General features: G+C 44.5%; 1 protein-coding gene across 2 annotated transcripts in view; it reads left to right on the forward strand.

The window, feature by feature from the left end:
• Nucleotides 1-15,600, forward strand: part of map4k5 (mitogen-activated protein kinase kinase kinase kinase 5) — a 56,211-nt gene that overhangs the window by 38,706 nt on the left and 1,905 nt on the right. For both annotated transcript variants that reach the window (XM_083634134.1, XM_083634135.1), the window contains 16 exons: nucleotides 1,112-1,156; nucleotides 1,246-1,288; nucleotides 2,108-2,321; nucleotides 2,605-2,690; nucleotides 3,176-3,217; nucleotides 3,467-3,551; nucleotides 3,728-3,807; nucleotides 5,067-5,127; nucleotides 6,214-6,328; nucleotides 8,417-8,475; nucleotides 8,839-8,942; nucleotides 9,249-9,426; nucleotides 9,741-9,809; nucleotides 10,070-10,162; nucleotides 10,986-11,056; nucleotides 14,098-14,153. In XM_083634134.1, the coding sequence (XP_083490260.1) occupies nucleotides 1,112-1,156; nucleotides 1,246-1,288; nucleotides 2,108-2,321; nucleotides 2,605-2,690; nucleotides 3,176-3,217; nucleotides 3,467-3,551; nucleotides 3,728-3,807; nucleotides 5,067-5,127; nucleotides 6,214-6,328; nucleotides 8,417-8,475; nucleotides 8,839-8,942; nucleotides 9,249-9,426; nucleotides 9,741-9,809; nucleotides 10,070-10,162; nucleotides 10,986-11,056; nucleotides 14,098-14,153 (1,401 nt within the window). The remainder of the gene's footprint in view (nucleotides 1-1,111; nucleotides 1,157-1,245; nucleotides 1,289-2,107; nucleotides 2,322-2,604; nucleotides 2,691-3,175; nucleotides 3,218-3,466; nucleotides 3,552-3,727; nucleotides 3,808-5,066; nucleotides 5,128-6,213; nucleotides 6,329-8,416; nucleotides 8,476-8,838; nucleotides 8,943-9,248; nucleotides 9,427-9,740; nucleotides 9,810-10,069; nucleotides 10,163-10,985; nucleotides 11,057-14,097; nucleotides 14,154-15,600) is intronic.

The following is a 15,600-nucleotide window of genomic DNA, read 5'->3' on the forward strand; positions in this document are numbered from 1 at the left end:
GTCCCTGTGCTTTGACTGTTTCTCCTTCTACTTGTCTCTGTCCTCTTCCGTCCCTCTCTTGTCTCATCCCTCCAAGGAGCCTTCTCAAAAGCGTTGAGGATGAATTGTTCCAACGGTAACACTAGCACTGTGTATCTTGTAGTAGTACGCCATCCACTCCACTCCACCCACCCCTCCACTGCTGGTTGTGTGTGTGTCAGAGCTGGCAGTCACTGGGCCCCGGCTCTGTTCACCGGGACATTCAATGCCCGTCATATTCATGAGTATCCCTCTCTGGCTCCCCTCCATTTGCTATGTGTGGTGTGAAGCATGTGATATAGCTGTAGTCCCAGACGCTGCATACATGCTGGGGTACATACATGCTTGTAGTCTTAGAAAGGCAGTGGGTTAGAAGAAGAGACAGACATGCCCTTCAACTCATGTTAATGCAAACCTGAAGTAAAAATTACGTGTTCATGCAGGCTTAAACCATGCAAACCAGACAGTCTGGATTTTGCTAGCAAACACTTTGCTTCAAGTCCGACTTGAAGCAAAGCGTTTGCTAGCTTTGCTTGGTTTTATGTGTTACTGAATAGTCTGCTCTGCTGCTGTTATAGTGCTAAACAGATGGCATTTACAGTTCTGAGGGTTGTGTCCACTTACCTTTTTTTTGTCCCGATGCAAATGTTTGTGCACCTGTAAGAGAGTGTTGATGATGAGAATGTGCATGTATCTGATCCTCTACCCTTTTAGAATAAAGAAATTAATCATCCCAAAAGTTTGAATCCTCCCTCCTAAAGATGTAATGGAGAGTAGGCACAGTGAAACCTTTTTCTTTTTTTTTAAGGTTCAGCCACCATTTAAAAATGATGTAAAACGTAACACTATTATATTATAATAACCTCATAGTAAGCATTAACGTAAAACAATTGCAGACATCAGAGATGGACAAAAATGTGGTGATCACCACCTGGAGTAGTTAGTTGATCCACCCTTTTATTTAGCAGTACACCCCCCCCCCCTGACTCATCCTCCCTTTCTCTCTAAGGAAGGGACGCTTCATAAACATTTGGTCTGCTTGGCTCTGATGACTGTTGTTTTCCCTGCTGAGTGTCATGTTTTCCTCCTCCAGGGGACACATCGCCCACCTGGAAGATGCCTTTGAAGACGTCGAGCTGTAAGTAATGTTTACACATTCAAATGTCATGCTGAACATTCGTCGCTGTAGTTCACAGCTTTCTAAAAAAACAATTACTTCCATTTCAGGTCAACCCTCAAGCCAGGAATTCCTCCTCCTCTGCCTCCGAAGGTGAGACCTCGAATTAGTTTTATTTTGAAAGCGCTAAAACGGACGACCTACTTAGATTCTGGATGACTTGACGCAGTCCACGTGCCTGGGCTGTGTGGGCTGCACTTGTGCATGAGAGACGGCATATCCCGTCAATGTAAAGTCATTAACTGTTAAGAAAGTCCAATTTCAGCCTGTGGGAATCACTGAATCTCACTGACTCATGCTGGAAAAGGGGCAGAAACTCAAAGAGAAGGAGAAACAGGGTCGGAAAATAATGTGTTGGACCACCGTCAAGTTTTACATCACCATGGTGTGCAGAGCCGTTGCGTTAAAACCCGCCTCACTTGCAGGGTCGCTCTATCGGCTAAACGGCGCGGCTTGGCAACTTTTAGACTGAAAAAAATGCCAGTACTTTGTGGATATTAGTGGGATTTTTGGCCAATCTAAAAGCGGCTGTATAAAAGCAATAAGCCCCGAGAGGTTGTGCTTTACAGTGATTTTACAACAGCTAAGGGGGTTTCGATCCTAAGAACTGTAATGCACGGCCTCTCAGGGCTTACTGCTTTATTAGATGTGTGTTTTTAACATATTACTAACACTGCCAGCGTTAGGTTGATTCCATATAGAGGTTGCCCGTGTTAGAAGTGTATGCGCACTGTAGCTACTCGGATAAACAAATGGCATAATGTTCACTTCAGTTCAATTGAATACATCTCTGCTGCTCCCTGAAGGGCAATTCAGGTGCAGCATAAAGACATGGGAAACATACTGTGTACATTGCCGTGTTTCTCTCTGTTTTCATACTTTGGCTTGGTCGTCACCTCTATCCCCTCTCAGCCACGACTGAACAGCTCGTCAGACGAGGTGGGCCTCACCGACGAGAGCTGTCTGACGGTGCGGAGGTTCCCCAGCTCCGAGAACGGGCCCAGCGCAGCGGCGGCGCCTCGCAGACAGAGCAGTCCCGAGCAGGGCCACAAGGAGCACGCGTCCCCAGACTTCCTCTCCGCCAGCGTCAGCAGCCCTGGCCTTCTGTCTCACGCTTCAGACCCTGGTGAGTCCCAGTGCTTCTCGTCTCCCCCGTAGTGTCTTAGATTGACTTGTACATGCGAGGACCTTTTTCATATTGCTTTCTGTTTTCTTGAATCAAGTATATTTCTCTAAATGAGCATCTTGTTTTTATTTTTCCAAGCTCCCAATAAATCTAAATGCGAAGGTAAGGGAGCCCGATGTGTAAATGTGTCTGTTCTTTAGATGCTTCGTGTTATCGTACAATATGAGTGATGCTTTGGCTGCTGGCAATGTGACGCTCCTCCGCCTGCTCATTTTCTCCACAGATAACGATTCAGACGGCAGTGTGAACGGAGGCAGTCCCAAGCCGCCGCCCAACCGACCACACCGGAAGGAGAAGAAGGACTTCCCTGTGAGTTTGGAACACATTCCATAACATTACGGGACCGTGCAGTATGCGTCCCAATCAAGCCAGCCACACGTCTCATCTTCACTTTCATTGGGGCTTGTGGGAGGAAAATGTCATCTGTGGTCTTGGAAGCCTGTATTTTATATGTGGACGGTGTCCAAGTAACTGGCTGACCGAGCACTGAAACCTCAAGTATGATGTTTTTTCCCTTTGTTTGGTCCAGAAACTGACAGTTAAAGAGGGGGATTTGGCATCCATACATTTTGAAACATTTAATTGACTTTGAAAGAACACACACACACACACACACACACACACACACACACGCACACACACACGCACACACACACACACAGTTTAGATTGTTTTGTTTGTTTGGTACATTGTTAGGTTAGAGCTGTTTCTAACATTGATAAGCCAATTCATGTTAATATAATTGCAAATGTGCTCTGCATGTATTCAATGCCCCCCCCCCCCTCTCTCCTTAGAAACCAGCTATCAATGGCCTGCCACCCACTCCTAAAGTACTGGTGAGTGATTCTGCTGTCTTGTCCCTCACACTCCTCCTCACTCATTCCTGGTGGACTGTTTCATGGACGTTATTATGAAACTTTCTCTTAACTGCTGCTGAGCAGAGAAGTTTGAGATCCACTAAGTTGCTGGCTTGTTCCTCTTTCTGGTGCCTGTGGTCTGATGAACATTGTGCTCAGCTCCAGCTTCATAAAACCTCTGCCTGACATTCTAGTCAGTTTGCCTAATCAGTCTGCCTGTCGTTGCAGATGGGCGCCTGTTTCTCGAAGGTTTTTGACGGCTGCCCGCTGAAGATCAACTGTGCCACATCATGGATTCATCCAGACACCAAAGGTAAAGTCCACCATCTGTACTCAAAATACACACTCACTGCACGCACACGCACACGCACACACACACACACACACACACACACACACACACACACACACACACACACACACACACACACACACACACACACACAGCATAACCACACAGTTTTTGTTTTTGTTTGCGTTTCCTCCCAGACCAATACCTAATCTTTGGGACGGAGGATGGCATCTATACGCTGAACCTTAATGAGCTGCATGAGGCCACAATGGAGCAGGTGAGAGCAACAAGGTTCCTATGAATGACATACTGCCCCCTATGGGCTAATCATTGACTTACATGCACACAATATTCCGGTTTTTGCCCATATTCGGAAAATGACTATTCCGACTAAATGAATAATCCACTAATATTTACATGCAGCCGTAGCTCGCCCTCCCTGACACGTGAGGGAGAGAGAGAAAGATGCAGGTAGGCAGAGTTTTTCTGTTGAAAATAAACAGAGCAGCACTATTCTTACCAGCATCACTTGGTCCATTTCAGGAGCTTGCTGCTACAAAGTTTGGCGTTGCGATAATTGCACATCCAAGTCTTTGATAAAAAGTAGGCTAGTAGCCTATGTTATTACCTCGCAGACTCGCCAACACTCTCTCTTTAAATATCTCTCTTTAAATCGATGTTTCTCATCTCCTCCCGATCAGATATGTGGGCTTTTCTTTCGCATCCCAGAGATGATGGATTATATGATTATATCGCCTCTTCTAGAGCTTTCTAGCACACATCAGCTGACTGCAAACAGGCAACATGCGTCGCAAACTGCAGTAAAAACCCTGATTGAGATGCATATTCCGAATGCGCTGTATACATGATCAAAGAATCCTCCTAAAACCCGAATAATACTGGAATAACCCACATGTCTTAATCGGAAAATGCTCAATTCTGAAAAAGGCCAAATTCAGAAAATGCAACTGGAATATGCTGTTTACATGACCCTTATCAACTCAGAATATTGTCATTTTCTCAATAATAGTGGAATATTGTGTGCATGTAAATGTAGTCACTGACGACAATAAACATTGTCATTGTGTCTTTGTTGTTGTTTTTTTTATCTAATGGGAGGATGTTTTCCATCTGATTCTGTTGTTACACTGTACAGAATTGAAGGGCCTTTTTTAACATCAAATGTTGTATTTGTAATCAGCCCAATAGGAATCACTATACAGTTGTAAATGCAGAAAGAAACTCAATAGGTAGACTCATCATTCACCCACATTTTGATCTGGCCAGGGTTTGCCAACATTACCTAAGCCCCCTTCCCCCTTCACCCTCACACACACACACACACACACACACACACACACACACACACACACACACACACACACACACACACACACACACACACACACACACACACACTTGCAATTGTCAAATCTATAGTCTCTCACCTCCACCTACCCCCCACCCCCTTTCAGGAAGAACTTGTGCCTAAGAGTATTCTGACTCCCCAGCTTGTTTTTTGACTTCCCCTTTTAGCTGTTCCCAAGGAAGTGTACATGGCTGTACATTATCAACAACAACCTGATGTCTTTATCGGGTAAGTGAGGGACTTATCACCTGCCGCCTGCTTCACTGGCCACTGCCATAACCTGCTGCTTCTTTGTCTGTGTTATCTTGCTGCAACACAATCTCTCCATATCTGTGGCAATAAAAGAACAGTTTGTTTGTCTGAGCCTCAATAAAACCTCTGTCCTTTGACTGGTGAGTGACACATCCGTCTTTAAAGCCTGTTCTTCCGCCGGAGAAGGGCTCACATATTGATCTTGGTAGGTTACGATGACCTGCCTGCTGCTGCAAAAGCCAAACGTAGCTTCTGTTTTGACAGATGAGCGGAAAGCTTTGCAATCCTCTTATATTTGCACACGAGCTGTCTTCAATTTGCTGCACTAAAAGACAAACCTGTTTACAAGTTCAGTGTTTGATGATGCAAAGCATCTGCTCCAAGCTGTCTTAACCCGAGTTATCCTAAGAGCCCAAGCCTTTTCTCAGTTGGGACGGGGTTATTTACCAAGCTTCAGGTCTACTTTGGGTTTTACCTTCAGCAGTTTACCCCTCGGTATACTTAACCTCTGTTCTCCTCTCCTTCTCCCTTGGACACTGTCCATCCTCCTCTGGTCTGGCTTGATTTGATATTCTACTAACTGGCTTCATCAGAAGGTAATCATGCTTCACATCATCACACTTGTTTTTTTACCCTCTGTTCACCTCTAACCTTTCTAAACATGAACGCTGCTTCGGGGGTTCCAGGTTTTATTGGGCAAATTTGAGCAATTCTATTTCAGAGGTTCTTCTGTTATATCTCCATTTTGTCTTCTTGTTGTTGTAACATGATCAACATTTTCATTCTTTGCCTCAATTATTTCTTGCCCAAATTGTCTACCAAATCCCTGCCTTTATCATTTGCATCTTTATCATCTAAATCTTTTTTCTCCATAAAGGTGTTTGTCACAATTTTAAATGTGTTATTTCTGTCTTTGATCAAATCACACAAACATATAATAGGAAATACTTGAGGAATAGTCAGTACTGTCTGTCTGTCTGTCTGTCTGTCTGTCTGTCTTACTAATTGTGTTAAATGTGTTTGTTGATGCATGAAACTGATGATTTTTCTACTCCGCTCCAGGGAAAACCTTTCAGCTATACTCGCACAATCTCATCGGTCTGTTTGAGCAGCTGAAGAAGCCCGGCCTGGCTGCTCAGTTCCAGACTCACCGCTTCCCAGACAGAATGTTACCCAGGTGAGATCTGAGATCCCAGCTGAGAGTCTTGGCTAGAAGGTTTTCTATGCATGCATGCTCCTTTTACAGCAACATCCTGCTTTACTTGTATACTGTCAAATACATGCATGCTCCTTTTACAGCAACATCCTGCTTTACTTGTATACTGTCAAATACATGCATGCTCCTTTTACAGCAACAACCTACTTTACTTGTATACTGTCAAATACATGCATGCTCCTTTTACAGCAACAACCTGCTTTACTTGTATACTGTAGTGGCTGGTGCATTTTTGTCCAGGGAGGGCTATACCAAATATAGGCCTGGACAATGGGGTTGAAATCAATATGATAATCATAAGGATTATTCTCAATATCAATATCATATGTTTCACGTATTCAAAATCAGTGTTCATCTCATTGAACTGAATGGTGATGTCAAACAAACCTTACATTTTCAAATAATATTCCTGCCATACCTAAGTAACATTTGCTTGTCATCATCAATTTAGACAGCAGAAATGTCATTATTAAAATAACTTCATATCATCACGATGATTCTACTGAAAGACAACAAACAATAATAGGCTATTGAATTATCATCCACTCCAGCCCTAAATCAAGCAAGTAGTAACGGACGTTAGCCTACTAGTAGCCTACTTCTGAATCATATGGGCAACAGATTAGTAGGCATATAAATCACGGAGCAGATTACAGAAATAGACAGTAACCTGGTCAGCAGCCCTCTGATCTCTACATCAAACTTCCCTTTAGCATCCATATTTACTTGAAAAGCACATGGCATAAACACTTTGGAAGAAGGACTTGCCACAGCATGTGAATGAGTTACATTACATTACTTATGAGGAAAGCACGTTCGTGCATGCAAATAGAGTCCTCAAGAATGCATTGCCGTCGCTCTACCTGGCCCCACCTCCACCTGGTCGCTAGTTACCAGCGCCCCGAATCGCCCCGAATCCCTTTGTTTTGAGAGCGAACAGCGCATGTGCAATTTACACAGATCCTGGCTTAGCACTGGTGGAAGCCGGAAGTGCCCGTCGGCGTCCGTGGCAGAAAGTAGTTGACCCAAAACAGTACACATGTAGATCATTATGAATCTACATATTTATTGCAGATTATATAGGCTACTCACTATCTAATATTCACCTCACTCATAAAAAAAATATATATATGCTATATATATATATATATACACGTTTTATTTCCCCCTCATTCATGTGCGTAGGTGGGGTGGCCCTTTTACAGCAACAACCTGCTTTACTTGTATACTGTCAAGTACATGCATGCTCCTTTTACAACAACAACCTGCTTTACTTGTATACTGTCAAATACATGCATGCTCCTTTTATAACCACAGCCTGCTTTACTTGTATACTGTCAAATACCTTTACAGCAACAACCTGCTTTACTTGTATACTGTCAAATACATGCATGCTCCTTTTACAGCAACAACCTACTTTACTTGTATACTGTCAAATACATGCATGCTCCTTTTACAGCAACAACCTGCTTTACTTGTATAGTGTCAAATACATGCATGCTCCTTTTACAGCAACAACCTGCTTTACTTATATACTGTCAAATACATGCATGCTCTTTTTACATCAACAACCTGCTTTACTTGTATAGTGTCAAATACATGCATGCTCCTTTTACAGCAACAACCTGCTTTACTTATATACTGTCAAATACATGCATGCTCTTTTTACATCAACAACCTGCTTTACTTGTATTCTGTCAAATACCTTAACAGCAACAACCTGCTTTACTTGTATAGTGTCAAATACATGCATGCTCCTTTTACAGCAACAACCTGCTTTACTTATATACTGTCAAATACATGCATGCTCTTTTTACATCAACAACCTGCTTTACTTGTATTCTGTCAAATACCTTAACAGCAACAACCTGCTTTACTTGTATACTGTCAAATACTTGACAAACTGTGCAACAAGGAACAACCAAGTAACTACTGAGGTAGAATGGAAAATCAGGAAGAAAATGAGAGCCACTGGCCCACTTCCCTGACTCTAGACGTCATCAGCTCTTTGAAGACTGTGGTCACAAGTTGACTGTTTTCTGTCCCCAGGAGGTTTGCCTTGACAACCAAGATCCCGGACACAAAGGGCTGTCACAAGTGCTGCATCGGTGAGTGGCTTCTCCTTCCCAACCGCTGTTTGTTTGCATCTTTCTTTTTTCCTCTATCAATGGTCTGTGAGCTAAGTCAATACACTATGGCCATCGTCTCCTCACTAATCAAACATAGTTTGGAGCAGGTTTGTACGACTCCAGGCCGATCCTGGACTCATGTTCAGGATGCGTGACTCGACTCGGACAGGAGCACTGATGACTCGGACTTGGACTCAAGCTTCTCGGACTCGGAAGTTAAAGACTCGGACTTGTTAACGGATCAAGTTTCTCCTAGTTCAGTTTTTTTTAAATGTATGTCTCCTCCGATATCAACTGTTAATTCACTCACGTTGTTCCCGCCTTCCCATCTTTACTTCACAGTGAGGAACCCCTATACAGGCCACAAGTACCTGTGTGGAGCGCTGCAGTCTGGCATCGTCCTGCTGCAGTGGTATGAGCCCATGCAGAGGTTTATGCTCATCAAGGTCAGTTTGTTATTTTGCTCAAAGGGATAAAAACTATTTTTACTCCAGCAAATGTCCTCATAGGCCTACATGTCTTTTCTTTTGTACTGCAAGTCTGTACCATACAACCCCCCCCCCCCCTGCCCCCAAAGAGCACATTCTAGCTGTATATGAAGGAGAACTTTACAAGCTTATGCTACTAAAACATAGGACTGTAGAATCTTGTACTGTTTTACACACAATGAAAAGAAATGTCTAAGGCTGGAATCTTCCCTCAGAACACCTCTTGACACTAAGCGTGATGTGTGCCCTCTCTTCCTGCTGCAGCACTTTGACTTCCCTCTTCCCAGCCCGCTGAAGGTGTTTGAGATGCTGGTGGTCCCAGAGCAGGAGTACCCCATGGTGTGTGTGGCCATCAGCAAGGGCACAGAGCCAGGCCAGGTGGTCCGCTTCGAGACCATCAACCTCAACTCCTGCTCCTCCTGGTTCACAGAGATGGGAGCAAGTAAGTCACAGTGCACACACGCATACTTAGACGGAGAGATGGGTACTATCTAGGAACGTTCCATACTAAGACTCTTCAACACTGTTGGCACAGTGTTGTTTTCTCTCCACTCTTAACTTTTTCTCAACCTGAGAAATATGCTGTCACTATTGCGGTCTCCATCTCCACATGAGAAGCACAGAGAACCTTCTCTCTGAGGGTCAAATGTAATAATAGTAAAGATGTTGTAATGAATGAAACCGTAAAGAAAGGGGTACATTCCATGGGACTTTACCGAGCAGGGGGTCTGACTGTTTGGACATGTCTTCCCACAGCCAATCAGCAGGTGGATGCAATCCATGTCACCCAGCTGGAGAGAGACACAGTTCTGGTGTGTTTGGACCGTAAGTACAACCTCAGAGTTGCTAAGGACATGAAAGTACACTCCACATGTACCAACTGTCTGTATTGTATTGCGGGGGAAAGTTGCTAATATAGCTTTATCATATGCCGATCTCTGGTACTGTAGTTGTCAGGACGGTTGTTGTTGGTAGCAAGTAAGCTGCTATTCCAATGACATCGATATTTAACAGAACCAATTCTGTCTCAGTTTGTGTTTACTCCACATGTACAAATCTTCTTCTCTTCTGCATGTTTCCTCCAGAAAATTTGAAGATTGTCAATCTCCAGGGCAAACTGAAGTCTAACAAAAAACTGGCATCTGAGCTCAGCTTTGATTTCTGCATTGGATCTGTTGGTAAGCTTTCAGACAATTTTTGGTATGCATTAGGGCTGCAACTAACGATTATTTCCATAATCGATTAATCTGTCGATTATTTTCTCGATTAATCGATTAGTTGTTTGGTCTATAAAATGTCAGAAAATGGTAGCAAATGATGATCAGTGTTTCCCAGTGCCCAAGATGATGCTCTCAAATGTCTTGTTTTGTCCACAACTCAAAGATAATATCAGTTTACTGTCATACAGGAGTAAAGAAACCAGAAAATATTCACATTTAAGAAGCTGGATCCAGAGAATTTAGACCTTTTCTCTTAAAATTGTACTCAAAACGATTAATCGATTATCAAAATTGTTGTTGATGAATTTTCTGTCGATCGACTAATCGATTAATCGTTGCAGCTCTAGTATGCATGAAGACTGCCGTTTTGCCTGAACCCACTGTATATATCCTGTTCATGTGCAGAATGAGACCAGACAACAGAAACTGTAATCCCTTCTCTTTTAAAGGGAAAAAAAAAAAAAATACTGTGTACATATTCTACATAATCACATGATCAACAAGTCTGGAGGACCACTACATTTGGTGGGAAATTGATCCAGTAATTTTGCTTATTCTGTTTATGAAACTGAAAGGGGCTTGTGAAAACTCAGCCTACTGTATATAGCATAGTGCTGCTTACACATACTGTGCTTGTTCATTGAGTTGGATGTCTTCCGGTGACTGCTTTGAATGCTGTTTGATTTCCTCTGTGTGCTGACACATGTGACACATGGCCTCTCTCTCTCTGTGTGCTGACACATGGCCTCTCTTCTGACACATGGCCTCTCTTGTGTGACAGTGTGCCTTCAGGACAGCGTCCTGGCTTTCTGGAAACATGGCATGCAGGGAAAGAGCTTCAAGTCCAACGAGGTAAAATAGCCCATAACCCCATGGCATGCTGTGTCCACTCCTTACAAAATGCTTTTTATACAAACGCTGGTTCTAATACTTCAATCGACATACTGACTAAAAAAAAAAAAAAAAAATCCCCCTGATACGTTTCTTTGCTTACATTTTTTGCGTGTGCAAGGAAGTACCGTAAATGATCTTCTGTGTGAGATTACCTCTTTTTTTTTTTTTTTTTTTTTTTTAAGTGGTGCCGCCGTTTCTTTAAAGGTCCCAATTCGTGCAGCTGTAACCTCTTAAAAACGTGTGTCTCTGGTCCATAAAACATGATTCTGGATTAATCTGTCGAAAATATTGCAACCCCGTTTGTTGTGACGGAGTTCTCACTTCCTCATCTGGTCGCTTCCCAAGAATGGCCTGTTTCTATAATATATTCAGAACTAACAGTTCCCATTGGCCGCTGAGGGAGAGCCCGCCCCAGGCTCCCAGCGGCCAATCAGATTAGCGTCTGTGGACCAGCACGCTAGGTTGCGAGTTATCGTTAACTTAACGGTTACTACGCTAAAGAGGACATCTCAAAATGCCTAGGCTTACCGAATGCACCTCTGCAGTTGCTGGATCACGTACAGTTGGCGTCGCTCCAGCTAGAAGTGTTAATTTTGTGGCTATAGACTAAATGGTGCAGGTAGCTTGTGTGAGAGGGACCCGCGCAGTATGCAGGAGGAAGCTAGTGACGTCGATATTCTCTCCAGATTCCTCTCTGGGCAAACGACGCGTTTGGGGGTGTGGCTTGGAGGAGACTGCAGGGGGACGCTGGATAGGGACAAATCCAACTGTGGCAGTTCTGAGCGTGTGACCACTCATTACAGGGAGGGCTGACAGCAGTATATATGCATTTACAAGTAAAAACAGCTTTTGCACGGAATGGGACCTTTAAGTGACGTGGGTCCGTGCATTCTGGCACGGGATGAGTACGAGAGGAGCGTGAGAGGATGTAGCCTAAGCCCCTCCCCTACCCCCGGCTCCACGCCCAACAAGCCAGGTCAAGTGTGCCTAAGTCACGCCCTCTTCCGGGATGTCATTCCCATCACTTCCCCGCAGATGTTTTTGTAAAATCCTTGTAAAAAGAGTTTTACTTGGACGAACACGCGATTCAGCTGTATTCAGAATCACGAGAGACAATAGTCTCCCGAGAGACAATAGTCTCTCGGGGCGGGGGGGGGGGAGTGAGTCAGAATAATAGAATGAATCTGTGATGGACAAGAGCACATGGAGAAAGTGGTCAGTGATCTAAGTTTATATCTAGGGTTAGGGTGCCCTATTTATCAGACTACACTCTACTGGCTTTGTCATTAGACTCATAGAAAATGTATTTTCGTTATAAGAATCCAACGTGGTCAAGCTTTTCTAAGCCTTTCAACAGCTTTTGATGCTTGAAAAACAATATTGACACCAAAAATAGGTAGGTGTCATTTTTCAGTCTACCGGCCCCGGTGAATGCAGTTTTTCCCACCTCCTGAATACAGGAGTGTTTGTTCTACACGTGCTGTTGTCAATGCTGACCCTGAGTGTGCTGGCTGTTTACATGCATGGCTACATGCTGTAGATGAGCCCAGGAGATTAGCTCCTCAGGTGGAGCTAGACAAAGTGTGTCTGTGTGCCGACCCGAGCTAATGAATTTGTCCACCTTTCATGGGGGGATTTCACCTTAACCCGATCATGCGTCGCGCTCGGCAGCACAATACAAGTTCAAGAGACCGCGGGGAGGTGAAGCATGTTGTTTTTATGAAAAGTGATACGGCGATAGGGGCCACCCTTTTCAAAGCTCGCCGTGTCGGACTTGGTCCTGGGTGAAACAGAAGGTCTGCTGGCCGAGTCCCTGCTTGGCAGTTTCCCCCCACAGCGTGGATTTTTGAAATGTCAGCTGCCATGAAAAATTAATGCGTGATCATAAATGAGAGGCGTGGCACAACAGGCAGCAGTGCTAAATAATTCAGCCCACGTCTCGTTATGATTCCTCTGAAAAGCCGAGGCATTCAAGGGGGGCGGGCCTATTGATCCGTGCTTGCCTCGGTGGGTGCTTCTCTGAACACCTGAGGTCTTGTTCTCCACGGGACTTAAACGGATCAGATCTCTCCCAGACGCCAAGGACTCACGCCTAGCAGGTGTTTTGCACGTGGATGACCTTGCCCTTTGTCAACACGTTTTGGTGCAGTTTGGTGACTTGTCGTCACGTGACGGAGTGGTTTGGTGACTTGTCGTCACGTGACGGAGTGGTTTGGTGACTTGTCGTCACGTGACGGAGTGGTTTGGTGACTTGTCGTCACGTGACGGAGTGGTTTGGTGACTTGTCGTCACGTGACGGAGTGGTTTGGTGACTTGTCATCACGTGACGGAGTGGTTTTTCAAGGGGCTTTTTTCCTCCTTCCTCTCGGGAAGTGTCAGTGCTATTATCATCCACATCTTGTGACTTAGACAGGTAAGCTCCAGGGTTGTACACACAGTAACGGAGTCCCTGGAGACGACACTCAGTCACCTGCAGTCTTAAAAAAAATATATCTGTTGGATTAGGCTCCCAATTACAGGAATATAATCATTATTTTCTAGTTAAAAGAACAGAATCAGGGCTGTACAGTGCTACATACATGTACACCGTGCTACCAAAAAATCGCTCCGTGCTATGAATTAATTTAGCGCAATAGCACACGTGCGATACTGTTTTGAAACGCATTTCTTGTTAATTTTTGGATTTTGTGAGCCCTGTATGCAACATGAATCTCCTTTGCCAGTCACAGACCTGTTTAAGTGATCAAGTCACTACTTGTGGTTGTTTTTAGACATGCCAACATACATTTTATATGCGTGCTCCAATTTGATGGCCTAACTATCAACCTCTGTAGCACCCATGCTACAGTATGTGTAAAAACAAGTTAATGTACAGCCCTGAGAATGCACATTTGTAATATCTATGATGTCATCTTTCTTGCTTTTCAACATTCCATCACCATCACTACCTCTGATTCAGAAAACCCAGCCTCAAGCAAATTGTGTTTCTTCATTCATAGGTGACCCAGGAGATTTCTGATCCAAGCAGAGTCTTCCGCCTCCTTGGATCTGACAGGTTGGTACCAATATTTCCATCTGTAGTTGAGCTAATGCCGGACTCAGACGACACAAAGTCAGACCTATATTCAAATGATTTGGTCGCCGGCGACACATTTACAGCGTCGGGGCCCGTATATATGAACGTCGGGAACGACGAACGCCGTCTTTACCTCCTTGTAGTGTGACATCATCAAAGACCAGCATCTTGGCATCTGGGACGCCTCACGACGCCCCGACGAAAAGACTAGCATGCCAGTCTTTTTGGTATTTTCTCGCCTAGTTTGACAACTATTACGACAAGTTCCTTTTTGACTTCACGTTGAAGTGCGGCTTCTGGGGCAGAAACACAGAGCCCGCCCCGGAACCATAGCAACTCACTCACTCACTCTGCCTGCCTGCATGCGAGAGAGGAGAGGGAGAGCCGCTGAGCAGCAGCATGATAAGCTATTGCACATACAAAATAATCAAACACAGAGTGAAGGTGAGATGAAAACAAAACAAAGAGACTTACTAAAACATCTCATCTCGTAAGATACAAAGGGGGAAAAATCAAGAACTAAACTGGGTAGGTAGGCTCTCTCCACACCCATCACTTGTCTCGTTTAACTGTCTTTGAAATCAGCACTACTACTCGTGTATTATAAGACCAAGGAGGTCATTGTGGAAGGAATGATCCCAGTATGGGATCTCAGAGAAATGGGATTTAGATAAGAAGATCCCAGATCTTCTTACAGGAAGAGGAGGGAGACTCACCCTCCAGTCACCATCAACGGCACAGCTTCAAGTACCTGGCAGTCAACATCCACCAGGACCTGACGTGGGCCAGCCACACCGCCACTGTCGTCAAAAAGGCCCAACAGCGACTACACGGACTCAAGACGCCTAAAGACATTTGGGCTGAGGCCCAAAATCCTCAGACTTCTACAGAGGATAGCCTGGGTAAACCCAGCCTCCATGTGACCTCTATGTACTATCAGTCACGGAAGACTTACGCTACAGGCATAGCCTGTGATGTCACGTTGAAGGCTGGGTTTACCCAGGCTGCTACGACCCTCCTGGGTCTCACCTGGGTCTCACACGTATCATCCCCTGATGTCCCTCTGGTCACTCCTCGAGCTAGACCCCTCTCTCTCTGCAGGCACTTCTCCCAGTTTGCAACATTTCAAGGTCACTTGAGAAAGAAGGAATCTTTGACACGTTCTCTCCGTTCTCACAATATCAGAAAATACATTTTCCCTGGCACTTAGTTCTGTCTTTTACAAAGCAGCAAATGTGGGAGATACGATTTTAACCATTTGACACTTGTCATAATAGAATGACACACGTTTCCAGTGAGGACACATTTTCCCAACATGTATTTACAGAAGTGCAGATGCCACCTGGACGCTTTAGGGAGTAGTTAACATCAGCTTTGCCTCTGCACAGATTGCTTGTCATCCCAGCAGGCAGAAAGGTGCGATGGT

Source organism: Poromitra crassiceps (genome assembly GCF_964638095.1).
Source record: "Poromitra crassiceps genome assembly, chromosome: 3".
NCBI lineage: Eukaryota > Metazoa > Chordata > Actinopteri > Beryciformes > Melamphaidae > Poromitra > Poromitra crassiceps.